Genomic DNA, 27,716 nt, shown 5'->3' on the forward strand with positions numbered 1-27,716 from the left:
GGATTATACTAAACGTAGTTACGGTAGAAGGACAAGAACCGCGTTTTGTTGTAACGTGTAACCCCTCCCCCTCCCCCCACCGCTCCTACGCCTCTCCCTGGTAATACGTGCCTTCTTGCTATGAGCGTGTGTCAACATATTACCTACTAAAAGTTTGGCCACTTGAAGCACTCTAAGACCGATGAGTAATCAGAAACAGATTAAACGAGGCAGCTTTTCAAATCGATGGTTTTGTACTTATGCCTAAAATCCGCATTGTCACCAGTTTACTTCCGGTCGATTACGTAAGAATCTCCGATGATTTTTAACGGAAAACACGAAAAATATTTCAAAATATAGAAAGCAGTGTGTCTATTGGACGTTTCTTTGAGGATGTGAATGATAATTTAGAGCGGATGGCCTGTTTAATATTTCGGATTCGGATAGATTCTTTTATCTTTTAACGGTTGAGGTTTCCGTCGGACCTCCGGAAGTAAACTGGTGACAATGCGGCTTTAACAATCTTACTGTTACACTTTTCGGATTATTTCCTCGTAACCTGTCATCGTGTTGTGACAGTAACTGGCCCTCCCCCCCCCCCCCCCCCCCCCCCCCCCCCCCACAGTCTGCCATTGTGTAGTAACAATTATCTCACTTTCTCCCGCTCAGTTTGATCTCCATCAAGAGGCTGACCTTGCAGCAGAAGGCCAAGGTCAAGCTGGACTTCGTGGCGCCCTCGTCGCCCGGGACGTACTCGTATGTGTTGTTCTTCATGTGTGACGCGTACATGGGCTGCGATCAGGAGTACCCCTTCAAGATAACCGTTGAGGAAGCGGGCAGTGACGATGATGATGATGACGACAGCGATGAGAGTGATTAGACGGAGACGATGATGACAGTGATTAGACGGAGACGATGATGACAGTGATTAGACGGAGACGATGAGGACAGTGATTAGTAAATAGACAGAAGCATCACCACGTGGAACAGGGAGACGGGTGGAATAGATAAGGTCGGCTGTGATGACGAAGGTAATGACGACGGCGATGATGATGACGACAATGATGATAAATGAGACGAGGACGGTGATGATGATAACGACGACAGCGATGAGAGTGATTAGACGGAGACGACGATGAGAGTGACGAGTAAATAGACAGAAGCATTACCTTCACGTGGAACAGGGAGATGGGTGGAATGGATAAGGTCGGGGATGATGATGATGACGAAGATAATGACGACGGCGATGATGATGACGACAATGATGATAAATGAGACGAGGACGGTGATGATGATGATGACGAAAATGATGATGATGACGACAAAGATGATAAATGAGACGACGACGACAATGATGATGAATGAGCCGACGTTGATAATGACCAGCATGTTAGTGATAATGGTAGTAGTTGTGTTTGTGATCAGCAAACACTGCTGTTGATGTATATGAGTGTTATGTTAATGATGCATTATTTAATAAAATGCATGGTAAACCGATATCACCCATAGACTGGGAATCAAGGTAGAGCGGTTTCTTCGTAGCAAAAGAGAGACACGGTTAAGACGGCTTGTAATATTAGATGGCGAGGATTAGATGCTGTATAGTCACTTATGTTTCGTGATAGAAAGGAAAAGTAAAGCGGTGTTACTAGATAAGTGTTAGTATGCAGGAGACTGGATCTGGTAATGTTCTTATCGCTTTGTAAACCTGTCAAAATCCGCAGAACGATCAAAAGATGAATGCCACATTTTGTATATTGTAAATTGCATGTAACAATTCATCTGCCTGTTACTGTACGTTTGTAATAAATTACTTCTCTTATACCATGTTACTGTCTTGTGCGCGTGCAATATCACAGTTATTATGTCAATCTTGATCCCAGAGCCCGCATATTTGTGGCCGTATGTCAAAGATTGTCGCTGGCAAGATTACTACTTAGTTTTCAAGATGCAAAATTAGAAGGTGCTGTTTTATTACGGCAACTAGATCCATCGGATGCTCGACTGCCATCTTGGATTTTAAACCAAAATCGTGGTCACATTGCATTGTTCCCGTGCGATTAAAAAAGCGCGCGCGCAAAATCTAAATACATACATCTATTTCAATTAAGGTTGTACCCGCGAATCGATATATCGTAACCCGCAGTAGTTCACGGGCAACGTACAAACGGCTGAATCCAGGTCTCTGAGCGCCATGTGAACGTTTAGAGTTGCATAAACAATAATAAAGCTTTCTAAACCTGCGTTTGGTTTTATTTACGATTATTTTCTTGATACCCATGAAGCACCGCGGTTTCGACACATTCTCTGAGTGCAACCTTTTTCGTTTTACATGAGTAATGAAAGCCTACTATCAATAGAGGAGTTAAAGATTTGTCAACAAATCTTTCTGTCAAATCCCCTGGGAGAATTATTGCTTTGAATAGTTAATCAGTGGTGAAGTGTCCCAAGCAAATGAGATGCGAGCATTCCAACAAAGCGAATGGGTTATCAGTGTGCGTGTAAACAATAATAGCCGGGCTGTATTTGACGCGATTTCACTTGAGCCTTATTGGCATACGAAAAGGGAATCCATGGTTTAGACCCCCAATAACATGGCTTTCAGGAGTATTTATTAGCTTAACGCCACCTGCCGCCAATAGAATTCTGTTTGCGTTATAGTGAAAAGAGCCGCGCGCTAAACTATGCCATGCTTAACGGGAAATCGGAAAAAATACACCGAGTGCGAAAAGGAACTGACAATTGGAAAGCCTAAATATTCAACGTGATACTGGATGAAGAGAATTTTTCGCATTGACATACCTCACAAAAGACTATTGTAACCGGGGAACGCGAGTGAAAGAATAGGAATGTTAATGTTTGTGCGTAATTTAGGTATATTTGTGCGAAATGGGAATTTCGCTTGAGCGACTCACTTTTTCCTAATAATTCTACAAACCTCGACTAATAAACAGCCAAGGTAAGTGTAAGATACAATAATATTAAAGCAAATAGTGTTAGAAGGAAATATCAAGTAGAACTGAACACATTTAGATCTGGGGAAATTTGCCGTTTATATCGTTTTATTTACTCTGGACTCATTCCACTTAAAACCAAATCTAAACCGGCTCGCCAGCAAGAAACATGGTTTGCGTAAGAATACGGCACGAAAACACGTGAGAAGTTTTTCTTCGCCAAGTTTTATTTGATTCATATTCAACTTGTCTCATTATTTATTGTGCGACATTAGCGTTTTTATGCTCAGATACCAACTGCGTGATAATCGGCCAAAAGGGATGTACATGGACCCTTGAGGCAACATTTAGAAGTGAATAAAATCTCAGGACCGGCTATTTATTTATTTTCTTTCTCTCGATAATCCCCGACATAGTATTCCATTTATCAAATTAAACCAATCTCAAGAAGATCTGTGCGCTTTGTGAGAGTTGCGACCAACTGGCTCTGCGGGAATGGTTCTCACCAATCTCGATTACATAGATGAGGATTTCTGACGAGGGTTTGAAAACTTCAAAGATTTTGAGATACCGACGAGTTATTCCTATAATTCATTGCGGAGTTTTCGACACATTTACAATACGACGAAACTCTAGATGTGCGACGGAAATATTGTTATATTAATGAAAAACATAAAGACGGGATAGAAGAAGGTTTATAAGGTTTATAAGAGTATTATGAGACACACATATTGTGCCAGACTGCGTAAGCTTTTAGTTAAAATTTCGCATTTAATCCGTATTAGCCAAGAGACTAGTTTCTTCTGCATAATATGAGTCGAGAAAGTGTAAGGACTTTGTAAACTCTCCGTATTGGACCGGTTTGTAAACCTTTCCGTTCTATTTGTGAGATTATCAACAGTGATTCACATAGTTCTAGAGCTCATATATGGTGTTTCGACCGCGAAAATGTCCGAGTTTCTTAAAAATACGACTGCTTTTGTTAAATGATTTATTGTTTTGACTGGCCGCCTCCAATAATCCATTTTCGTCGAATAACTTGAAATAAAATGTGAATAATATTGTTCTTTTTATATTTTAACAGCGTGCGGAAATGTATGGCGCCATTTTCTCATTGATTTTATCTCAAATGAGGGTTAGAATTCCATCTGGTCGTAAACGTTTTGAAGTCCTTCTTTCCGCTTGAATCAAATCTAGTTGCGCTTGTTGGATAGTAGAATAGCGGTAGCCCAGGGTGCGATGTCTATCTCTTAGCGGTCCTTTGACAGTAAACACAGGTTTATAGAGTATGTTGGAGGATTCCACAAATTTTAACTCCCCTAGCGCTTTGCCAGCTTACTTCAAAGGTCGCTTCTTATACTAGGACACAGGCGCAAACGTAGCATTTTCTTTCTGGTCTGCAAGCTTAACATTTTTTCATTTTCTTGCGTTCGCGTACGACCGATTTTCATTTGTGTTGCATTCGCGTTTTGACCCATTTCATTTGTGTTGCGTTCGACCGATTTTCATTTTTGTTGCGTTCGCGTCTGACTGATTTTCATTTGTGTAGTTTTCGTGTAAGACCGATTTTCATTTGTATTGCGTTCGCGTACGATCGATTTTCATTCGTGTTGCTTTCTCCTACGACCGATTTTCATTTGTGTTGCGTTTGCTTTCGACCTATTTTTATTTGTGTTGCATTTGCGTACGACCGATTTTCATTTGTGTTGAGTTCGCGTCTGACCGATTTTCATTTGTGTAGCGTTCGCGTACGACTGATTTTCATTTGTGTTGCGTTCGCGTTTGACTGATTTCATTTGTATTGCTTTCGCCTACGACCGAATTTCATTTGTGTTGCGTCCGAGCACGACCGATTTTTGTGTTGCGTTCGACCGATTTTCATTTGAGTTGCGTTCGAGCACGACCGATTTTTGTGTTGCGTTCGACCGATTTTTATTTGTGTTATTATTTGTTTTAAAAATAGAGTAGAAATAAACGAGCAGCCTAGAGCACTGCGTTACTCATGTATTTTTTTTTTGTTAGATGGAGCCGGTCTTCAGACAAAAGCAAGCGAACACGGCAGCCAAGGTAAAGCTTTGCGGACAAGTCCTTGCAGTGGGCTCTCTGTTCTCAGGCTTCGTGCTATTCGTATCAGTAGTCCTGCCAGTCCTTGAAGACTACGGCTATCAACCAACACAGTGTAACGTAACAGCGAGCCGAATACTCACGGACAAGGCTCATCGCCTGAGCTGTAAGTGTCCACACTCGGGCGATGTGACAAGATGCGTGATCTACTATCCCTGCTTGCAGGTTATAGCAAGTTACGGGACCGCAGCCGGCGCGAGTAAGGCCCTGGTAGTGCGGAATAGGAGAAGGGTCGGGGACAAGTGTTCTTTCATGGTGCGAGATTACGAATGCTTATCAGAAAAACACGTGTATTCGCAGCTCAAAGATTTCAAGGAGGGGTGGGGTGGGGAAGGGATGTCATACTCTTGTCACTTCAAGCCGGAGCGCTCGGACTACGTGCTGCTCTCATGCCGGCATAGAATGCAGATGCACGTGGTTAATGTGACCGTATGGCCTTGTCTAGGGCTGGTCCTTGGAGTATTGGTAATAAGACTACATGGAGCTATAGCCAAGGCGTGCTGCGAGAGGCGTAGAGGGAGGGGAAGGAGTGACGACTGGATACCCCTTACTAACGACATGTAGAAATACATGCTGTTATATCCTTCCCACACCTCTACTCGGGCCGAGCCCCGTGTCTTCCACCAAAAGGATTACATGGGGCTTCTATAGCCATTGCATGTTGCAAAAAATGGAGAGAAGGCGAAGTGAGAGCTGGTTGTCGCTTACTCCATACTAGCTGGGGTTTTTTCTGCCCAGACGACTGCATGATGATATAGCAAAGGCGTCCTTGCCAGAGAGTTATCACTCACTGAGATGTTGATACCTACAATCTAGAGACCGACTGATACTTGCATGGCATGTGCTTCGCATTTTGATCTTACGATTGGCTACCACGTGCAATTGACTTTTTCACTTCTCGACTTTTTTTTTGAATTTACAAAACAAACACAAGCGTCGTTTCCTCAAAGGAAACGATCAAAAATGCTGACGTGTGATTGGTCCGTTAGGGTGAATTCTCATTGGTTCACGGGCCTCGTGACTACACGACATTTTGATCATAAGGTGACGAATATCGTGGAGTACATACCACGGAAAACTATATTGGAAATTTCTTAAATTCCGAGATAGCGAGCCAATAAAAGCGCGCGTTATTCATCCATAGGCAGCCCGAGTTCTAGGTCTGTCTAATTATATAAAAAATACAAATACAACATCAATCAATCAATCAATCAATAAATCCTTATGAGTCCCACAGTGTTCTGGTTTCTCCATCCTATTTTTCTACAGAAGATCGGGGGTGATTTGTAGTAGACTTATAGGCGTTTCAAATTATTGTATTTATAGTATTTCTTTTATTATTTGCATAGCTCACATAACAAAGAAGGTCGACATCGCGCATGGGAACGGGAGCACCATGAAAAGCAGATGTGGTAAAACTAAGGCCGAGAAGACAAAGGGAAGAAACCCTCTCACAAATTCCAATTTTGTTTCCACGCTCTACGACCTGGGGATTTGCACTGCACAGAATCTTGTTTTACATGATACTCAAAACCTGACACTCGCTATCTAGTGGATGTGCAGTAGATCGGGAATCCCCCCCGTCCACACACAAAAACACTCTCCTAGAAGACTTCGTTCTCTTTGTCAGACGTAACGTCGCTGTCAGAGAGGTCTAATTTTGCTTTGATAGCGGACGTGTTGCGAGTGCGCCTGCAACAAAAACCATGCAACATGATTGGAAAAACACAGTCACCAACACATACAGCATCAGCATGCAAGGTGATTAAAAAAAATCTTTACATACATTAAAACAAGCATACTGCGTCATTCACTCTCACAAAATCTTGCCATCAAAACACTCAACACAAGAATGCCACATGGTTAGGTGTCACAATCTGTGGTTTGGATGTACCTATAGCCTGCGTAGCAAGCGTTTCTGTGGAGTTTCAAACAACAAAACCGAGCAATGAGAAGGCAACTCTAGCCCCATTTATTGGGGGCCATACTCTTCGCTCGCTATTTATTATTCTTGCTGAAACTCCACAGAAACGCTTGCTACGCAGGCTAATGTACCCACCTAGTAGGGCGTGTTCGCCGTATTGATTTGCTGTCAGCGACACTAGAAAAAATGTGAGTCAGTGAGTATGTACAGAGCTAAACAAGCATATAAGAACATAGGAAATAGCAGCATATAAGAACCATATAAGAACCGTGTTGATTTGCTGTCAGCGACACTGGAAAAAATGTGAGTCAGTGAGTATGTACAGAGCTAAACAAGCATATAAGAACATAGGAAATAGCAGCATATAAGAACCTAGAAAACAGCAAAACAAACCTTGGTTTACCTATTTCATAAGAATTTTATGAGGGTTTTTATCAGTATCGTACGAGGGTGTTTCTTATTGTAGTCGCATTTAGCCAAATCCTCTTCAACTGCTAGTCCATCCTCGGGGAGCCCGGGCGTCGCGGAGATCGGGCACACAGAGAGCGCGCGCGAAAGAATGAGGAGTAAAAGGACGTCTTTTCCCTCTCTGTCTTTCGTCTTCGCGTATACGTCCGCTTCCTGTCTCCCAATCGCCCTAGGTCCCAGAGGATGTGCTAGTCTTGAAGTAGTTTTTTTTTTTACCTTGCATCCTTTTTCTTGGAAGCACGGGTTTTTCTGGCCGTCGTTGTAGAGTTGGCTGCTTTTTCCTTGGGCATCGTAGAGGAAAGAGAATCTAAATCCAAAAATACTGTTACACACATGTACTAAATCTTTCGGTATAGACAGTTAAAATGTCAGCAGCCGCATACCTTCATCTTCCACATTCAAGCTGCCCTCCTCCAAAACTGCCCTTGTATTATCTGAAGTCTTATCCTCCATCTCATGCTCGCTAGCTTCCTGGTCACCACCAGCTGCCTGGTCACCATTACTTTCCTGGTCAATCCCAGGAACTTTGGCAATGTCACCTGTGACTGTATCACTGTTATCCTGACTGTCGGCAGTTTCCTGGCTGGCACCTTCATCTTGAGATTGCTCACTCACCGCTGACGCGGATACAGGCTCCTCCTGGCCTGCGGCAGCGTGCTCCATAAGGGCCAGGTTACGCTGGAACTTTTCCAGGAGCTTAAGAGAGGGTGTTTCCTCAATGGCCTGGGAAACATGCGATGAGTGAAATGAGAATGGAGTATCAGGATGCTGTATAAGGTCTTGCGAGTAGAGTCGAGTTTTGATCACCAGAGGAAGAGGGTATGATAATAGCGTGCAATCATGCTACCTTCCCTAACATATCAGTCTAAGAAGTCTGGGTTATATAAGCCAGAGCTTTAAAAAAAATATGTGATCTAGAAATATCATTCCATCATCATTGTCATCACCATCATCATTGTCATCATCATCACCATCACCATCACCATCACCATCACCATCACCATCACCATCACCATCACCATCACCATCACCATCACCATCACCATCATCATTATTATTACAAATCAGTGCTGCGCACCTCAGCCATCTGCTGGCACAGGACCTTCATGTCCGTGACGCTTGTCCGATCACAACCCCCGAGGTCTAAGGTGGTCAGGACCTTGCACAGGACTCGGACGCCGGGTGCCTCAGGGTCGGACAGAATCTCATTAGCTACCTTCAGAGCCAATGAGACATGGCTACATTGCTACAAATGAAATTATAACAGGTATAAGAACTTCAAAATAGCAAATTTAAAGAATACAGTAATATATCAATTTGAAATATAATACATATTATTTACATGTTAAGGGAATGGTCTGCAGAAAGGTAGTTGCTGCTGGACAAGTTAAGGGAGTGCCTATGTAGGGCATACCTCTGTGGTGTCCTTGGAGCTGGTAGTGTTGCCCATCTTATTCAGGTGCTGGTTATTGGTCAACTCAACCAGCAGCTCTGCCACATTGTTGCAATTGATGGTTGCCAGTGGTGACGACTCTGGTGCGCTAAACAGTGTGCGTAGAGTGGGAAGGAAGGACTCTTCTACTAGCTCCTGGTTGGTTCTACGAGGGAGAGCACACATGGGTTACACTAAATATTTTAAATGATGTCACAACCAGCTCCTGGTTGGTTCTACGAGGGAGAGCACTCATGGATTACACTAAATATTTTAAATGATGTCACAACCAGCTCCTGGTTGGTTCTACGAGGGAGAGCACACATGGGTTACACTAAATATTTTAAATGATGCCACAACCAGCTTCCGGTTGATTCTACGAGGGAGAGCACTCATGGGTTACACTAAATATTTTAAATGATGTCACAACCAGCTCCTGGTTGGTTCTACGAGGGAGAGCACTCATGGATTACACTAAATATTTTAAATGATGTCACAACCAGCTCCTGGTTGGTTCTACGAGGGAGAGCACACATGGGTTACACTAAATATTTTAAATGATGCCACAACCAGCTTCCGGTTGATTCTACGAGGGAGAGCACTCATGGGTTACACTAAAGATTTTAAATGATGTCACAACCAGCTCCTGGTTGGTTCTACGAGGGAGAGCACTCATGGATTACACTAAATATTTTAAATGATGCCACAACCAGCTCCTGGTTGGTTCTACGAGGGAGAACACTCATGGATTACACTAAAGATTTTAAATGATGCCACAACCAGCTCCTGGTTGGTTCTACGAGGGAGAGCACTCATGGGTTACACTAAAGATTTTAAATGATGTCACAACCAGCTCCTGGTTGGTTCTACGAGGGAGAGCACTCATGGATTACACTAAATATTTTAAATGATGCCACAACCAGCTCCTGGTTGGTTCTACGAGGAAGAGCACTCATGGGTTACACTAAAGATTTTAAATGATGTCACAACCAGCTCCTGGTTGGTTCTACGAGGGAGAACACTCATGGATTACACTAAATATTTTAAATGATGCCACAACCAGCTCCTGGTTGGTTCTACGAGGAAGAGCACTCCTGGATTACACTAAATATTTTAAATGATGCCACAACCAGCTCCTGGTTGGTTCTACAAGGGAGAGCACTCATGGATTACACTAAAGATTTTAAATGATGCCACAACCAGCTCCTGGTTGGTTCTACGAGGGAGAACACTCATGGATTACACTAAATATTTTAAATGATGCCACAACCAGCTCCTGGTTGGTTCTACGAGGGAGAGCACTCATGGATTACACTAAAGATTTTAAATGATGCCACAACCAGCTCCTGGTTGGTTCTACGAGGGAGAGCACTCATGGATTACACTAAAGATTTTAAATGATGCCACAACCAGCTCCTGGTTGGTTCTACGAGGGAGAACACTCATGGATTACACTAAAGATTTTAAATGATGCCACAACCAGCTCCTGGTTGGTTCTACGAGGGACAACACTCATGGATTACACTAAATATTTTAAATGATGCCACAACCAGCTCCTGGTTGGTTCTACGAGGGAGAGCACTCATGGATTACACTAAAGATTTTAAATGATGTCACAACCAGCTCCTGGTTGGTTCTACGAGGGAGAACACTCATGGGTTACACTAAAGATTTTAAATGATGTCACAACCAGCTCCTGGTTGATTCTACGAGGGAGAACACTCATGGGTTACACTAAAGATTTTAAATGATGTCACAACCAGCTCCTGGTTGGTTCTACGAGGGAGAGCACTCATGGATTACACTAAAGATTTTAAATGATGTCACAACCAGCTCCTGGTTGGTTCTACGAGGGAGAACACTCATGGGTTACACTAAAGATTTTAAATGATGTCACAACCAGCTCCTGGTTGGTTCTACGAGGGAGAACACTCATGGGTTACACTAAAGATTTTAAATGATGTCACAACCAGCTCCTGGTTGGTTCTACGAGGGAGAGCACTCATGGGTTACACTAAAGATTTTAAATGATGCCACAACCAGCTCCTGGTTGGTTCTACGAGGGAGAGCACTCATGGATTACACTAAAGATTTTAAATGATGTCACAACCAGCTCCTGGTTGGTTCTACAAGGGAGAACACTCATGGGTTACACTAAAGATTTTAAATGATGCCACAACCAGCTCCTGGTTGGTTCTACGAGGGAGAACACTCATGGGTTACACTAAAGATTTTAAATGATGCCACAACCAGCTCCTGGTTGGTTCTACGAGGGAGAACACTCATGGATTACACTAAAGATTTTAAATGATGCCACAACCAGCTCCTGGTTGGTTCTACGAGGGAGAACACTCATGGATTACACTAAAGATTTTAAATGATGTTACAACCAGCTCCTGGTTGGTTCTACGAGGGAGAACACTCATGGGTTACACTAAAGATTTTAAATGATGTCACAACCAGCTCCTGGTTGGTTCTACGAGGGAGAACACTCATGGGTTACACTAAAGATTTTAAATGATGCCACAACCAGCTCCTGGTTGGTTCTACGAGGGAGAACACTCATGGGTTACACTAAAGATTTTAAATGATGTCACAACCAGCTCCTGGTTGGTTCTACGAGGGAGAGCACTCATGGATTACACTAAAGATTTTAAATGATGCCACAACCAGCTCCTGGTTGGTTCTACGAGGGAGAACACTCATGGATTACACTAAAGATTTTAAATGATGTTACAACCAGCTCCTGGTTGGTTCTACGAGGGAGAGCACTCATGGATTACACTAAAGATTTTAAATGATGTTACAACCAGCTCCTGGTTGGTTCTACGAGGGAGAACACTCATGGATTACACTAAAGATTTTAAATGATGCCACAACCAGCTCCTGGTTGGTTCTACGAGGGAGAACACTCATGGATTACACTAAATATTTTAAATGATGTTACAACCAGCTCCTGGTTGGTTCTACGAGGGAGAGCACTCATGGATTACACTAAAGATTTTAAATGATGCCACAACCAGCTCCTGGTTGGTTCTACGAGGAAGAGCACTCATGGATTACACTTAAGATTTTAAATGATGTTACAACCAGCTCCTGGTTGGTTCTACGAGGGAGAGCACACATGGATTACACTAAATATTTTAAATGATGTCACAACCAGCTCCTGGTTGGTTCTACGAGGGAGAGCACTCATGGATTACACTAAAGATTTTAAATGATGCCACAACCAGCTCCTGGTTGGTTCTACGAGGGAGAGCACTCATGGATTACACTAAAGATTTTAAATGATGCCACAACCAGCTCCTGGTTGGTTCTACGAGGGAGAGCACTCATGGATTACACTAAATATTTTAAATGATGTCACAACCAGCTCCTGGTTGGTTCTACGAGGGAGAACACTCATGGGTTACACTAAATATTTTAAATGATGTCACAACCAGCTCCTGGTTGGTTCTACGAGGGAGAGCACTCATGGATTACACTAAAGATTTTAAATGATGCCACAACCAGCTCCTGGTTGGTTCTACGAGGGAGAACACTCATGGATTACACTAAATATTTTAAATGATGTCACAACCAGCTCCTGGTTGATTCTACGAGGGAGAGCACTCATGGATTACACTAAAGATTTTAAATGATGTCACAACCAGCTCCTGGTTGGTTCTACGAGGGAGAGCACTCATGGATTACACTAAAGATTTTAAATGATGCCACAACCAGCTCCTGGTTGGTTCTACGAGGGAGAACACTCATGGATTACACTAAAGATTTTAAATGATGCCACAACCAGCTCCTGGTTGGTTCTACGAGGGAGAGCACTCATGGGTTACACTAAAGATTTTAAATGATGTCACAACCAGCTCCTGGTTGGTTCTACGAGGGAGAGCACTCATGGGTTACACTAAAGATTTTAAATGATGTCACAACCAGCTCCTGGTTGGTTCTACGAGGGAGAGCACACATGGGTTACACTAAAGATTTTAAATGATGCCACAACCAGCTCCTGGTTGGTTCTACAAGGGAGAACACTCATGGATTACACTAAAGATTTTAAATGATGCCACAACCAGCTCCTGGTTGGTTCTACGAGGGAGAGCACTCATGGATTACACTAAAGATTTTAAATGATGCCACAACCAGCTCCTGGTTGGTTCTACGAGGGAGAGCACTCATGGATTACACTAAATATTTTAAATGATGTCACAACCAGCTCCTGGTTGGTTCTACGAGGGAGAACACTCATGGGTTACACTAAATATTTTAAATGATGTCACAACCAGCTCCTGGTTGGTTCTACGAGGGAGAGCACTCATGGATTACACTAAATATTTTAAATGATGCCACAACCAGCTCCTGGTTGGTTCTACGAGGGAGAGCACTCATGGATTACACTAAAGATTTTAAATGATGCCACAACCAGCTCCTGGTTGGTTCTACGAGGGAGAGCACTCATGGATTACACTAAAGATTTTAAATGATGCCACAACCAGCTCCTGGTTGGTTCTACGAGGGAGAACACTCATGGATTACACTAAAGATTTTAAATGATGCCACAACCAGCTCCTGGTTGGTTCTACGAGGGAGAGCACTCATGGATTACACTAAAGATTTTAAATGATGCCACAACCAGCTCCTGGTTGGTTCTACGAGGGAGAGCACTCATGGATTACACTAAATATTTTAAATGATGTCACAACCAGCTCCTGGTTGGTTCTACGAGGGAGAACACTCATGGGTTACACTAAATATTTTAAATGATGTCACAACCAGCTCCTGGTTGGTTCTACGAGGGAGAGCACTCATGGATTACACTAAATATTTTAAATGATGCCACAACCAGCTCCTGGTTGGTTCTACGAGGGAGAGCACTCATGGATTACACTAAAGATTTTAAATGATGCCACAACCAGCTCCTGGTTGGTTTTACGAGGGAGAACACTCATGGATTACACTAAAGATTTTAAATGATGCCACAACCAGCTCCTGGTTGGTTCTACGAGGGAGAGCACTCATGGATTACACTAAATATTTTAAATGATGCCACAACCAGCTCCTGGTTGGTTCTACGAGGGAGAACACTCATGGATTACACTAAAGATTTTAAATGATGCCACAACCAGCTCCTGGTTGGTTCTACGAGGGAGAACACTCATGGATTACACTAAAGATTTTAAATGATGCCACAACCAGCTCCTGGTTGATTCTACGAGGGAGAGCACTCATGGATTACACTAAAGATTTTAAATGATGCCACAACCAGCTCCTGGTTGGTTCTACGAGGGAGAGCACACATGGGTTACACTAAAGATTTTAAATGATGCCACAACCAGCTCCTGGTTGGTTCTACGAGGGAGAGCGCTCATGGATTACACTAAATATTTTAAATGATGCCACAACCAGCTCCTGGTTGGTTCTACAAGGAAGAGCACTCCTGGATTACACTAAAGATTTTAAATGATGTTACAACCAGCTCCTGGTTGGTTCTACGAGGGAGAACACTCATGGATTACACTAAAGATTTTAAATGATGTCACAACCAGCTCCTGGTTGGTTCTACAAGGGAGAGCACTCATGGATTACACTAAAGATTTTAAATGATGCCACAACCAGCTCCTGGTTGGTTCTACGAGGGAGAGCACTCATGGATTACACTAAAGATTTTAAATGATGCCACAACCAGCTCCTGGTTGGTTCTACGAGGGAGAGCACTCATGGATTACACTAAAGATTTTAAATGATGCCACAACCAGCTCCTGGTTGGTTCTACGAGGGAGAACACTCATGGATTACACTAAAGATTTTAAATGATGCCACAACCAGCTCCTGGTTGGTTCTACGAGGGAGAACACTCATGGATTACACTAAAGATTTTAAATGATGCCACAACCAGCTCCTGGTTGGTTCTACGAGGGAGAACACTCATGGATTACACTAAAGATTTTAAATGATGCCACAACCAGCTCCTGGTTGGTTCTACGAGGGAGAGCACTCATGGATTACACTAAAGATTTTAAATGATGCCACAACCAGCTCCCGGTTGATTCTACGAGGAAGAGCACACATGGGTTACACTAAATATTTTAAATGATGCCACAACCAGCTCCTGGTTGGTTCTACGAGGGAGAACACTCATGGATTACACTAAAGATTTTAAATGATGCCACAACCAGCTCCTGGTTGGTTCTACGAGGGAGAGCACTCATGGGTTACACTAAAGATTTTAAATGATGCCACAACCAGCTCCTGGTTGGTTCTACGAGGGAGAACACTCATGGATTACACTAAATATTTTAAATGATGCCACAACCAGCTCCTGGTTGGTTCTACGAGGGAGAGCACTCATGGATTACACTAAAGATTTTAAATGATGTCACAACCAGCTCCTGGTTGGTTCTACGAGGGAGAACACTCATGGGTTACACTAAAGATTTTAAATGATGTCACAACCAGCTCCTGGTTGATTCTACGAGGGAGAACACTCATGGGTTACACTAAAGATTTTAAATGATGTCACAACCAGCTCCTGGTTGGTTCTACGAGGGAGAGCACTCATGGATTACACTAAAGATTTTAAATGATGTCACAACCAGCTCCTGGTTGGTTCTACGAGGGAGAACACTCATGGGTTACACTAAAGATTTTAAATGATGTCACAACCAGCTCCTGGTTGGTTCTACGAGGGAGAACACTCATGGGTTACACTAAAGATTTTAAATGATGTCACAACCAGCTCCTGGTTGGTTCTACGAGGGAGAGCACTCATGGGTTACACTAAAGATTTTAAATGATGCCACAACCAGCTCCTGGTTGGTTCTACGAGGGAGAGCACTCATGGATTACACTAAAGATTTTAAATGATGTCACAACCAGCTCCTGGTTGGTTCTACAAGGGAGAGCACTCATGGATTACACTAAAGATTTTAAATGATGCCACAACCAGCTCCTGGTTGGTTCTACGAGGGAGAGCACTCATGGATTACACTAAAGATTTTAAATGATGCCACAACCAGCTCCTGGTTGATTCTACGAGGGAGAACACTCATGGATTACACTAAAGATTTTAAATGATGCCACAACCAGCTCCTGGTTGGTTCTACGAGGGAGAACACTCATGGATTACACTAAAGATTTTAAATGATGTTACAACCAGCTCCTGGTTGGTTCTACGAGGGAGAGCACTCATGGATTACACTAAAGATTTTAAATGATGTCACAACCAGCTCCTGGTTGGTTCTACGAGGGAGAGCACTCATGGATTACACTAAAGATTTTAAATGATGCCACAACCAGCTCCTGGTTGATTCTACGAGGGAGAACACTCATGGATTACACTAAAGATTTTAAATGATGCCACAACCAGCTCCTGGTTGGTTCTACGAGGGAGAACACTCATGGATTACACTAAAGATTTTAAATGATGTTACAACCAGCTCCTGGTTGGTTCTACGAGGGAGAGCACTCATGGATTACACTAAAGATTTTAAATGATGTCACAACCAGCTCCTGGTTGGTTCTACGAGGGAGAACACTCATGGATTACACTAAAGATTTTAAATGATGCCACAACCAGCTCCTGGTTGGTTCTACGAGGGAGAGCACTCATGGATTACACTAAAGATTTTAAATGATGCCACAACCAGCTCCTGGTTGGTTCTACGAGGGAGAGCACTCATGGATTACACTAAATATTTTAAATGATGTCACAACCAGCTCCTGGTTGGTTCTACGAGGGAGAACACTCATGGGTTACACTAAATATTTTAAATGATGTCACAACCAGCTCCTGGTTGGTTCTACGAGGAAGAGCACTCATGGGTTACACTAAAGATTTTAAATGATGTCACAACCAGCTCCTGGTTGGTTCTACGAGGGAGAACACTCATGGGTTACACTAAAGATTTTAAATGATGTCACAACCAGCTCCTGGTTGGTTCTACGAGGGAGAGCACTCATGGATTACACTGAATATTTTAAATGATGTCACAACCAGCTCCTGGTTGGTTCTACAAGGGAGAGCACTCATGGGTTACACTAAAGATTTTAAATGATGCCACAACCAGCTCCTGGTTGATTCTACAAGGGAGAACACTCATGGGTTACACTAACGATTTTAAATGATGTCACAACCAGCTCCTGGTTGGTTCTACGAGGGAGAACACTCATGGGTTACACTAAAGATTTTAAATGATGTCACAACCAGCTCCTGGTTGATTCTACGAGGGAGAACACTCATGGGTTACACTAAAGATTTTAAATGATGTCACAACCAGCTCCTGGTTGGTTCTACGAGGGAGAACACTCATGGGTTACACTAAAGATTTTAAATGATGTCACAACCAGCTCCTGGTTGATTCTACGAGGGAGAACACTCATGGGTTACACTAAAGATTTTAAATGATGTCACAACCAGCTCCTGGTTGGTTCTACGAGGGAGAGCACTCATGGATTACACTGAATATTTTAAATGATGTCACAACCAGCTCCTGGTTGGTTCTACGAGGGAGAGCACTCATGGGTTACACTAAAGATTTTAAATAATGCCACAACCAGCTCCTGGTTGATTCTACAAGGGAGAGCACTCATGGATTACACTAAATATTTTAAATGATGTCACAACCATTGTAAATGACTATTTAAGATAAATTTAAATAAAGTGAACCTAGCAATAATCTATCTATATAAAAATTTGCATCCTGCCAACAATAAAACATATTGATGTAATGAATTTTTTTATAATGATGCAATTTTAGGGTCCCTGGCCATGTGGTTATATGGGGATCTAATGTGTGAGGAAACATGAGACATTTTGCTTGCATTTGCTAATCATGTCTTTATTTGTAGTTTACATATACCTAGCCTCAATGATTTATAGATGTCACACGTTCTCTCTCTCTCTCTCTCTCTAATAAGTCTGAGAATCAGGCTAAAATGTGTTCTGATTCAGGAGGACATTTACAACCTTTCTGCATGGCATAAACCTACCGTGAGGAGAATGCAAAGACAGGGAGGAAGACGCCAATACAGTGCCTAAGCAGTCCATCGTCTTCTGTAGTTGGATTGTACCACAGCAAGATCAGGCGAGATAGGAGCTTCGCGCTGAGGACCCTGCCAGACAGAAGCAGCTTGGCAAGTCCCTCTGCTGCTGTATTCCGCAGGTCATTGCTCTATAGGTAGATCATCATATAGAATGTCATTCAAAAAGGCTATTTCAAAGTTTTCAAATTTGTTCTCAAATCTTTTGTATTTGTGGTGCCCCAGGGCTCTAGTTTCTGCCAACTGACAAGTCTGGATGCAAGGAAAACTGTCTGCAAATGCTGTCATGAACATGAAGAATAAGGATGCTACAGTATGCATTATTTTTTCCTCAACCATTGTGACTTGGGTAAAAAAACGCAATGTTTTGTGAATTGCGGTCAACAGGTCTGACTGCGGAAAAACTGAAGTTTGTGATGAAACAACAGAAAATGTTGCTTTAATCCCTGGCATCATGGTAGCTGTTGAGTTTAGTCAATGCAGTCAATGTAGAATGAGTCACCGATAGCAGTGTGTTATTCACCCCATCTCTACCCTGAGGTATAGCCATACTGATCTTGTAGAGTTTTCATATTGTGTCCTCAGCCGACTGCAAGCTAATGTTGCATATCAATGATCATCAATTAAAAACCTACCTCACTTTCAAGCAGCCCTGTCAGTATCTGTAGTACACTGGTAGCAGTGTTATCTACTCCACGTTCCCCCGTTTTCTCTCCTTCCCCTTCCTCGCCCATTTCTTCTCCTTCTTCCTTGCTCCTCTCCTCCCCTTCCTGGTCAGTCTCAGACTCAGTGGAAGACTTATCTTGATCCAAAATTTCTTGAGCTGGGTTCAGTTTGAATGCCTCTAAGCCAAACTTTTGGAGCAGGTCAAACACAACCTGGAGTGCTGTGACCTGGACAGTCTCTTGATCCAACTGAGCCACCTACATAGCAATAAATATGATCCAAATGAGCCACCTACATAGCAATAAATATGATCCAAATGAGCCACCTACATAGCAATAAATATGATCCAAATGAGCCACCTACATAGCAATAAATATGATCCAAATGAGCCACCTACATAGCAATAAATATGATCCAAATGAGCCACCTACATAGCAATAAATATGATCCAAATGAGCCACCTACATAGCAATAAATATGATCCAAATGAGCCACCTACATAGCAATAAATATGATCCAAATGAGCCACCTACATAGCAATAAATATGATCCAACTGAGCCACCTACATAGCAATAAATATGATCCAAATGAGCCACCTACATAGCAATAAATATGATCCAAATGAGCCACCTACATAGCAATAAATATGATCCAAATGAGCCACCTACATAGCAATAAATATGATCCAAATGAGCCACCTACATAGCAATAAATATGATACAATGAGTGTAGGTGGTATACATTTACTGCATAGATAGATATTCTGGTGCCACATAAGAAAAGGTCGCACTATAGCCACCTTACTACACTTAATTTTCGTGTCACTTTAAATTTGCTATTTTAAAAGACTCGGGAAAATAAAGTTACACGAAAATTACGTGTCGCGAAAATAAGGATGTGCGAAAATTAAGTGTCGCGAAAATAAGGATGAGCGAAAATTAAGTGAGTACATAAGAATCCTTTGAGGGAATATTTGCAGTTTAATAAGCTTTATGGAAATACCTTTTCTATTTAGTCATCTAATGTACACATAGTACAGTAAGGGGTTGAGTTGGACTTGTATTTATAGATTTTTTATTAAACTAAATTTAGCCCATGCATCTTTTTGTTACAAATTGTTTTAGTTTTGATTATTACAACACATTTAAATATAATTTACATACCTTGTTACACTTAATTGTCGCAACCTCAAAATTTCACGATTTTGAGATGGCAATATTTCGCGACACTTTATTTTCACGATTTTCCTATTTTCCTAAAAACCAGATCACTTTATTTTCGCGATTTTGGGAAAATAAAATCAAGCAAAGCAAGTGGAATTTATAGCAATGCAATTAAGGGTTTATCCTCCTCTCCACAGTAAGGAAATGTCTCCTACATCTTTATGGTGACACACCTGAAGGAAGAGTACTAAATGCTTCCTGGCGAATTCACAGCTCAGCAGGGCACACAGTCCCAGACATTTGACAGCAGCATTTCGTACAAGGGGGTTCTCATTCTGAACACCAGGTACAACCTAACAAAAAAAAAAAAATGAATTTTGAATACACTGTAGGTCAGAAAGATGCCACCAGTATGTGTAAGCCCCCTCCTGCCTGAGGGTTGCATCTTAAGTGTCATTACGCTGTGACACTTGAATTTAAAGCCATTGTGAACCCCCTCCCTCAATATGTTAAGCCCCTAGTTAAATGACTGTTAAGGGTTTGCCTCTGAAGTGTCATGGTTCTGCTTCATAGTCATAATGCTACCAGAAGGCTGTGATGCTTTGAGATGGTGTCTTACTTTCAAGCATGTTTGATTTCTCGCCTCACCCACTATTTATATCAATCTTTGTGTTTGCTTTTTACTTGATACTAATCAAAATCAAGACGGTGGAAGCAGAACAAGCCCTCATCCCTAGGTACCCCCTTTTGTTTGCTTTGCCTTCATAGGAAAACAATGTCAAAGAACAGAGGGGGCAGCATTGGCAAGCCAAGGCAATGATCTAGCTGGGATACTTTCAGGGCTTTCATTTACTTTCAGAGTAGGCGGTGGAGATTGATAAGTAGGGGGTGGAAGTTGTTTTATCTTTTTAGTTCAATACTTTTTTAAAAAAAGTAGCCGGCGCTTAATAAAACCCCTGACTTTATTTTCCATTAAAAATAACTGTTTATGAAAAATGGTAGATTGAGTAAAGCAAGTTTTTACCAAGGTATCTACAAGCGTGAGCAGGGTGGGACCCATCCCGTTTCTTGTGGTAGCTTCCAGCATCTCACAGGCAATTGTTAAACACTTGAGCAAGGTTGCAGGGTCATCCTGATAAAGAGAGAGTCATAGGATTTTAGCAAAATTATTGCATGGTTATAAAATTATTTCGGATCAAAACAAAGAAGTATATCTTTAATTTGTTGTTGGCAGGCAAGAAGTGCTGCTTGCATTTAGGTTAAGTTAATCAATGGAATCTTGCCTTCTCTTCCCGGACGGGTAGAGACACAGAGGAACTCTGCTCCATAATGCTATCTCTCTCGGCCTCCAGCTCACTGATTTTCTCCTTCAATTCAGCAGCGAGGGAGAAGTTCTGGTTGCTGACATGCTCATCCATCTCATCTTTGTACTGGATCAGCTTGACCTTGATTGCAGCCATCTGCACACAATGAGACAAGAGATTAACTAAAACCTGAGGCATCTGCTTTTATAATTTATGACAATAACAGATGTCAGAAATTGGCATGTATCCATCAGTCCTAGTTCTGAACGAGGCTTAGGGACCGTGTACTTTCTATGGATCACGTTGCTTTCAATTTGTGACTGATGGTATTTCAAAATCAAACAAATGCATTTAAACTCAGATACTAGATGCGAGTACCTTCAGCTCTTTCTGTCTAGTCTCCTCCCTTGAGGCTGCAGTCTCAACAATAACAATGGGCTGTTGCACATCTGCTATGATCTCCACAAGCTCCTGGATTCTGGTCTCCTCGTCAGGCTCAACGTCTATGAATCTGGAGTGGAGCACATGGACAAGCTGCTCTGGGATGTTCGGCGACACCAGCAGCTCGTGAACGAGCTGTCCCAGGCGCTTCCTGGGAATAATAAGACATGGTAAGATACAGTAAGTTCACAAACAAACTGGTGTACAGTAGGCGATTCCTGGGAATAATAACACATGGTAAGGTAAGCAGTTCACAAACTAGCTGGCCTAGGCACTTCCTGGGAAAAAATAACACATGGTAAGCAGTAAGCAGTTCACGAATGAGCTGGTGTACAGTACTGTAGGTACTTCCTGGGAATAATGACACATGGTAAGATACAGTAAGCAGTTCATGAACAAACTGGTGTACAGTAGGCGCTTCCTGGAAATTATAAGACATGGTAAGGTGAGCAGTTCACGAACTAGCTGGCCTGGGCGCTTCCTGGGAATAATAACACATGGTAAGGTAAGCAGCCCCATGAACTAGCTGGCCTAGGCGCTTCCTGGGAATAATAACACATGGTAAGGTGAGCAGTTCACGAACTAGCTGGCCTAGGTGCTTCCTGGGAATAATAACACATTGTAAGGCAAGCAGCTCATGAACTAGCTGGCCTAGGCGCTTCCTGGGAATAATAACACATGGTAAGGTAAGCAGCTCACGAACTAGCTGGCCTAGGCGCTTCCTGGGAATAATAACACATGGTAAGGTAGGCAGCTCACGAACTAGCTGGCCTAGGCGCTTCCTGGGAATAATAACACATGGTAAGGTAAGCAGCCCCATGAACTAGCTGGCCTAGGCGCTTCCTGGGAATAATAACACATGGTAAGGTAGGCAGCTCACGAACTAGCTGGCCTAGGCGCTTCCTGGGAATAATAACACATGGTAAGGTAGGCAGCTCACGAACTAGCTGGCCTAGGCGCTTCCTGGGAATAATAACACATGGTAAGGTGAGCAGTTCACGAACTAGCTGGCCTAGGCTCTTCCTGGGAATAATAACACATGGTAAGGTAAGCAGCTCATGAACTAGCTGGCCTAGGCGCTTCCTGGGAATAATAACACATGGTAAGGTGAGCAGTTCACGAACTAGCTGGCCTAGGCGCTTCCTGGGAATAATAACACATGGTAAGGTAAGCAGCTCATGAACTAGCTGGCCTAGGCGATTCCTGGGAATAATAACACATGGTAAGGTAAGCAGCCCCATGAACTAGCTGGCCTAGGCGCTTCCTGGGAATAATAACACATGGTAAGGTAAGCAGCTCATGAACTAGCTGGCCTAGGCGCTTCCTGGGAATAATAACACATGGTAAGGTGAGCAGTTCACGAACTAGCTGGCCTAGGCGCTTCCTGGGAATAATAACACATGGTAAGGTAAGCAGCTCATGAACTAGCTGGCCTAGGCGATTCCTGGGAATAATAACACATGGTAAGGTAAGCAGCCCCATGAACTAGCTGGCCTAGGCGCTTCCTGGGAATAATAACACATGGTAAGGTAAGCAGCCCCATGAACTAGCTGGCCTAGGCGCTTCCTGGGAATAATAACACATGGTAAGGTAGGCAGCTCACGAACTAGCTGGCCTAGGCTCTTCCTGGGAATAATAACACATGGTAAGGTAGGCAGCTCACGAACTAGCTGGCCTAGGCTCTTCCTGGGAATAATAACACATGGTAAGGTGAGCAGCTCACGAACTAGCTGGCCTAGGCGCTTCCTGGGAATAATAACACATGGTAAGGTAAGCAGTTCACGATTAAGCTGGTGTACAGTACTGTAGGTACTTCCTGGGAATAATGACACATGGTAAGATACGATAAGCAGTTGATGAAAAAGTTGACCTAGGTGCTTTCTAGGACTAACAAGACATTGTAAGACCAGGCCAATATGATTTTTATTGTATTATTATTAAGGGGAACATGACAGGCGTTACCTTCCTACTTCATCAGACAAGTCCATCACGCCAGCTAGGAGGAGCAGTTGTGTTGCTATAAATGTCTCTTGTAGTTTCTCGCTGGTGATCTCTGGTGGTGAGGTGAAGTGACCCTCAGTAAATCTATAAGGCAGACAAGTAGAGAAACATATTGAGAATTCATTTCATGTGCAGTTGTGTCCCAGGGAAAAGGTGATTGGCGAAGTGTTGAATTTCATGTATTTATGGGGGCGTAGCCTTCAGGGTTAGGTATATTATGGGGTAATAAATTTCTATCCTCAGCTATTTTGGGCTCTGTCAGACTTTAGACTCCTCATCATTATCATAGCTAAGTACATCCTGAAAAGCTCTATAAGTGAAATTCACATAATGGTAAGCTTTGCAGTGCCGACATTTGGCATGACAAGTATAAAGTTCCACCTGTGAGGTGTAATAACTCTCACCCTTGAATGTACTGACAGAAAGCTGTCACTTCTGGTAGCAGAGTGTCCAGTAACTCCTCCCCTTCAACCCCTAGAGACTTGAGGTGCTGGCCGAGGCATCGCCAGTAGAAAGCTGTCTCTGAATCCAGTGCGTCATAGTTTACAGTTACAGGTCCTGCTTGGCTGGGGTCTGTCTTCAGAGCATTTATCTTCAGCTTTAAGTCCTCCTTCGGCAGACCTAGATTAAGAGAAAATAGTAGAAAATATCAAGTTTTTTCAACATCTTTTGTAACTTTTCAGGGGTGTTAGGGTTTCCAGAGCAACCTAGGGCACAAGAAATGCAAAGAATATCAAGTAGTGTGACCTCTTATGTAACTTTTTAGGTGTATGTACAGTATAGTTTTTGGATGTATAGTTTCTGGAGAGAAATGCAATCCATTGATTCTTTGTCAGCCTTTGTGATGGCATTTGACAGCCAACCATGAAAAAATATAGGAAATAAAAAACAATCATCACCTTTGAGTAGAGCCTTGACGGCTGCCTCTGCAGTTTCAGAAGAGTTCTCAACATCCACACACTTAAGCAGTTCAACAATGTTTCCATCAAATGATCTCAACCAGCCCTGCAACACGCTCTTGATGCAAATGTCCTTCACTGCTTCAGACCTGAAGGAATGCATATTTTGTAAGCAATAGGTGAATGTTGTAGGGCCCTCCCTGTTGCCATAAAGAATCTAGAATCTTTATCCTGGATAGAGCTTATTTGCAAAAAAAAAACAGATTTAGCTTGGTAACATGGAAGACTTGTAAACAAACACAATGGCAGTTAACAAGATACGAGTCAGTGGGTTTTACTGTTTTGATACCTGTCATTCAAGCCATCTTGTAGAACCTGCACCCTTTGAGCAATACTCAACCATTGAATCTTGGTCTTTTCAGCAACAATGCGGTACGCTATTTTTCTTACTGATTCAGTTACATCATGAGTTCTCTCTAAAGTAAAAAAGGATTACAGATGAGCCCTACTCCAACTACAAACAATACTAATACTACAAACAATTAAAATTCTCCTATAGGCATGTTGACGCCATCTCCTCTTGTGAGTTTTAGGGCTAAAAAGCAAGGTTGATAGGGGGAGGGGGGGGCTGATAAAGAATACAGTTCTTGGAAAGTAGATAAGAAGACAAATAAAAAGTCAACAGGATTCAACTGAATATACATACTTTCACCATTCATGTATGAGATTATAAACTCACCAATTATATTTGGCAGGGTTTTGCGAGAAAGTACAATATTGGCCAACACAGTGCGCCGCACGTCAGCTGAAGAGTCGGTTGACAACAGCTGCAAGTACGAGGCTATAATAGGGCAGTCCTCATCACTCGGGTCTTGAAGCCTGGCTAGAGCAAGCACGGCTTGTACACGGATGACCGGGATCTTGTCCTTCAGCCGTACTAGCATGCAATCAAAGATCTTGTCTGCTATGTCATCCTCAATACTTGCTTCATCATCCATGCTATTCAGCAGTTTGTTGATAAGCTGGCATGTGCGGAATCGAACAGCCTTGTCCCTTGAGTCATGGCACTCAAGTAGGAACATAAACACATAACGCAAGAAGTGACTTGTGATTTCACACTCGTCTTCGTCACCACTTAGGTTGTCAGTCTGTCATGATAAGGACAGCATTCAGTTGTCACTCGATTTAATACTAGACTTAAATGTTATCACGCTTAATACTGTACCTAAGCAGCCTTGTTCTTGAACCAGACATAATAACAAAAACCTTATTTAAAAAGGATAGCACTAAAATGTACAAAGTGCTTATAAACTTATGGTCAACCGAAAGTAATATAATGTAAGTAAGTATTTAAGCAAGTTTGAAACTTAAAACTGGTCTTCGACTATGCAAAATTTTAGTTTTTATTCCTTAACTTCTTTAATATTAAAATTCTTATTTTGTTATGAAGCCCATTCCAGCAAAAAGCTACATTTTCAGGTTCAGTGGAGAATACTGTAGTTGAGATACAAAACTAGAAAGTCAACTTTCAGATTAGTACAAGCATTGTATAAGTAAGTAAGCTTAAATGAACTGTGCCTTTCTCTACCAACCTTTTCAGGAGCAACATAATGTATTCGTGCTGTTGCGTATTTAGCGACAAACTCCATGATTCTTTCCACCGCTGGTTCTCTCTTGAACACGATCATGGCATGCGTCAAGTGCTTAAGGAAGGTTTCTCGAAAGTCATCCTCGCTTTCGCTTGAGTCTTGAATCTTTTTGAGTGAGCGAATAAGTTTTGCATGGAGCTGAAAGCCCCGCTGTGCCTCCTCAAAAACATCACGAACACTTTTACACTCAGCTGGCATAGTTTGGCGCTATTATCTTGTTTCAACGCTGATTTTGAGCCGATATTTTGCTGAACAATTTGTTCTTGTAGAAGCAAAAATAAACGTTCTTTCGAAAAATGGCGCGCAACCAAATATGGGTACTCGCACCAGGCCCTGTGAAAAACGCCACAGGGCATCCGAAACACATTTAGTGTCGGAGGCTGGAAGATAATCAAGGGCCTGTGATGATATTATATGTATGCGATGGACCTAGCATATAATGACAGTCTTATTTTTTCTAGGCTGGAGGATAATCAAGGGCCTGTGATGATATTATATGTATGCGATGGACCTAGCATATAATGACAATCTTATTTTTTTCCCAGAATGTCTTTATTATTATTATTTCTTTTTTCACTTTAGACCTACATTTTTTATCCAGTTTCAGAGTTTTTGGCCCCCAAAATGTCTATAGCAAAAGTCTTGCCTAGGGATATATACCGTATTTCTTTTTTCATAACAGGAAGTGGTGGATACATGTGTGAGTTGCCATATCTCCTGGTAAAAGCAAGTTTATATACTAATTTGCCTGATTTTCTCAGATCCAGGGATTTATGGGGGCCTGACTTAAAAATAAGATTTTATTTTTTAAATGTACGAGGAATAAAATCTACAAATTTGGCTCATATATGAGTATCCCCTTCCTCTTTCAAGAAATCCTGGATCTTCCCCCCCCCCCCCCCCCCCTCTCTCTCTCTACTGAGTACTATGGTCAATGAGTTATGGTCATTAATTGGTGTTTATTTTTATTTTTGTTTACATACAGTGAGTGAGATCTAGGAGATGAACTAGCAATTATCTATGTGTTTCCATTTTTTTTCTAAATATACACAAAACATATTATATGAGGCCACATTAGAACTAAGAGATGAACTAGCAATCATCTATGTGTTTACATTTTTTTCTAAATATACACAAAACAGATTATATAAGGTAACATTAGAACTTGGATAATTTCTTTTTAAAAGAACATAGATGTTTTCAAGGTTACAATATTTTGATCAAGAAATGCTGCTATTGGCTTGCATCCTGCAAATCGCTGTTGGAAACTGGTAATTTTTAGATTATTATAGGTGAGCACATAATAATTTAAAATTTACCAGTTTCCAACAGCGATTTGCATGATGCAAGCAAACAGCAGCATTACTTGATCAAAATATTGTATCTGTTTCCTCTTCTAGATAGTAAGCAAGTAAATGGGAAATGAAAAAAATTAAGTGGGACACTTTCTTGTAAAATAGTTTATTTTCACTTCTCCATCTAAAACTGAAACTTTAGCCTCTAATTGAAAAAAAAAAAGCTATTTTGCACAAAAATCTATACCTGCACACTTCAATAAAAAAATACTCTCTTTATGTTTCTAGAGTGAACAAAAATGCCTGGTCTGATGTGTATAAAGCCCAAATCTCCCTGACTTGCCACCCCCTCCCCCTCCCCCCCCCCCCCCCCCCCCCCC

At 42.1% G+C, this 27,716-nt stretch overlaps 3 protein-coding genes across 3 annotated transcripts in view; 2 read left to right on the plus strand and 1 right to left on the minus strand.

Annotated features, from left to right (window-relative positions):
* The window catches only part of LOC5521428 (U5 small nuclear ribonucleoprotein 200 kDa helicase-like), a 28,732-nt gene extending 26,931 nt beyond the window's left edge, over positions 1 to 1,801 (plus strand). Inside the window, exon 45 of the mRNA XM_032366754.2 lies at positions 649 to 1,801. Coding sequence (XP_032222645.2) covers positions 649 to 859 — 211 coding nt within the window. The 3' untranslated portion in view covers positions 860 to 1,801. The remainder of the gene's footprint in view (positions 1 to 648) is intronic.
* A 585-nt stretch (positions 1,802 to 2,386) lies between these two features.
* Positions 2,387 to 6,296, plus strand: LOC125568109. Its single transcript, XM_048729612.1, has 2 exons — positions 2,387 to 2,938; positions 4,956 to 6,296. The coding sequence occupies exon 2, from the start codon at positions 4,956 to 4,958 to the stop codon at positions 5,619 to 5,621; it is 666 nt and encodes a 221-aa protein (XP_048585569.1). The 5' UTR covers positions 2,387 to 2,938; the 3' UTR covers positions 5,622 to 6,296.
* Positions 6,297 to 6,357: 61 nt separating this feature from the next.
* LOC5521547 (condensin complex subunit 3) lies at positions 6,358 to 26,361 on the minus strand. The gene is made up of 18 exons (XM_048729611.1): positions 25,985 to 26,361; positions 25,132 to 25,540; positions 24,742 to 24,868; positions 24,393 to 24,541; positions 23,898 to 24,114; positions 23,455 to 23,577; positions 21,430 to 21,643; positions 21,031 to 21,207; positions 20,772 to 20,879; positions 19,981 to 20,100; positions 18,553 to 18,840; positions 17,867 to 18,048; positions 8,864 to 9,047; positions 8,528 to 8,695; positions 7,833 to 8,172; positions 7,666 to 7,756; positions 7,117 to 7,158; positions 6,358 to 6,749 (listed from the first exon to the last, which is right to left on the minus strand). Exons 1-18 carry the CDS (start codon positions 26,237 to 26,239, stop codon positions 6,662 to 6,664), a joined length of 3,282 nt encoding a protein of 1,093 aa, XP_048585568.1. The 5' UTR covers positions 26,240 to 26,361; the 3' UTR covers positions 6,358 to 6,661.
* Positions 26,362 to 27,716: the final 1,355 nt, after the last annotated feature.

Source organism: Nematostella vectensis, chromosome 6 (assembly GCF_932526225.1).
Source record: "Nematostella vectensis chromosome 6, jaNemVect1.1, whole genome shotgun sequence".
Lineage (NCBI taxonomy): Eukaryota > Metazoa > Cnidaria > Anthozoa > Actiniaria > Edwardsiidae > Nematostella > Nematostella vectensis.

What these genes read in the sequence shown, in the direction of transcription:
- LOC125568109 (XM_048729612.1), top strand. Translation starts at nt 4,956, where the DNA reads ATGGAGCCGGTCTTCAGACAAAAGCAAGCGAACACGGCAGCCAAGGTA.
- LOC5521547 (XM_048729611.1), bottom strand. Translation starts at nt 26,239, where the DNA reads ATGCCAGCTGAGTGTAAAAGTGTTCGTGATGTTTTTGAGGAGGCACAG. An exon ending in ATTATGTTGCTCCTGAAAAG is followed by an intron (nt 25,541 to 25,984) that starts GTTGGTAGAGAA and finishes TTATCATGACAG; the next exon opens with ACTGACAACCTAAGTGGTGA. An exon ending in TCACGCTTGTAGATACCTTG is followed by an intron (nt 20,101 to 20,771) that starts GTAAAAACTTGC and finishes TTTTTTTGTTAG; the next exon opens with GTTGTACCTGGTGTTCAGAA.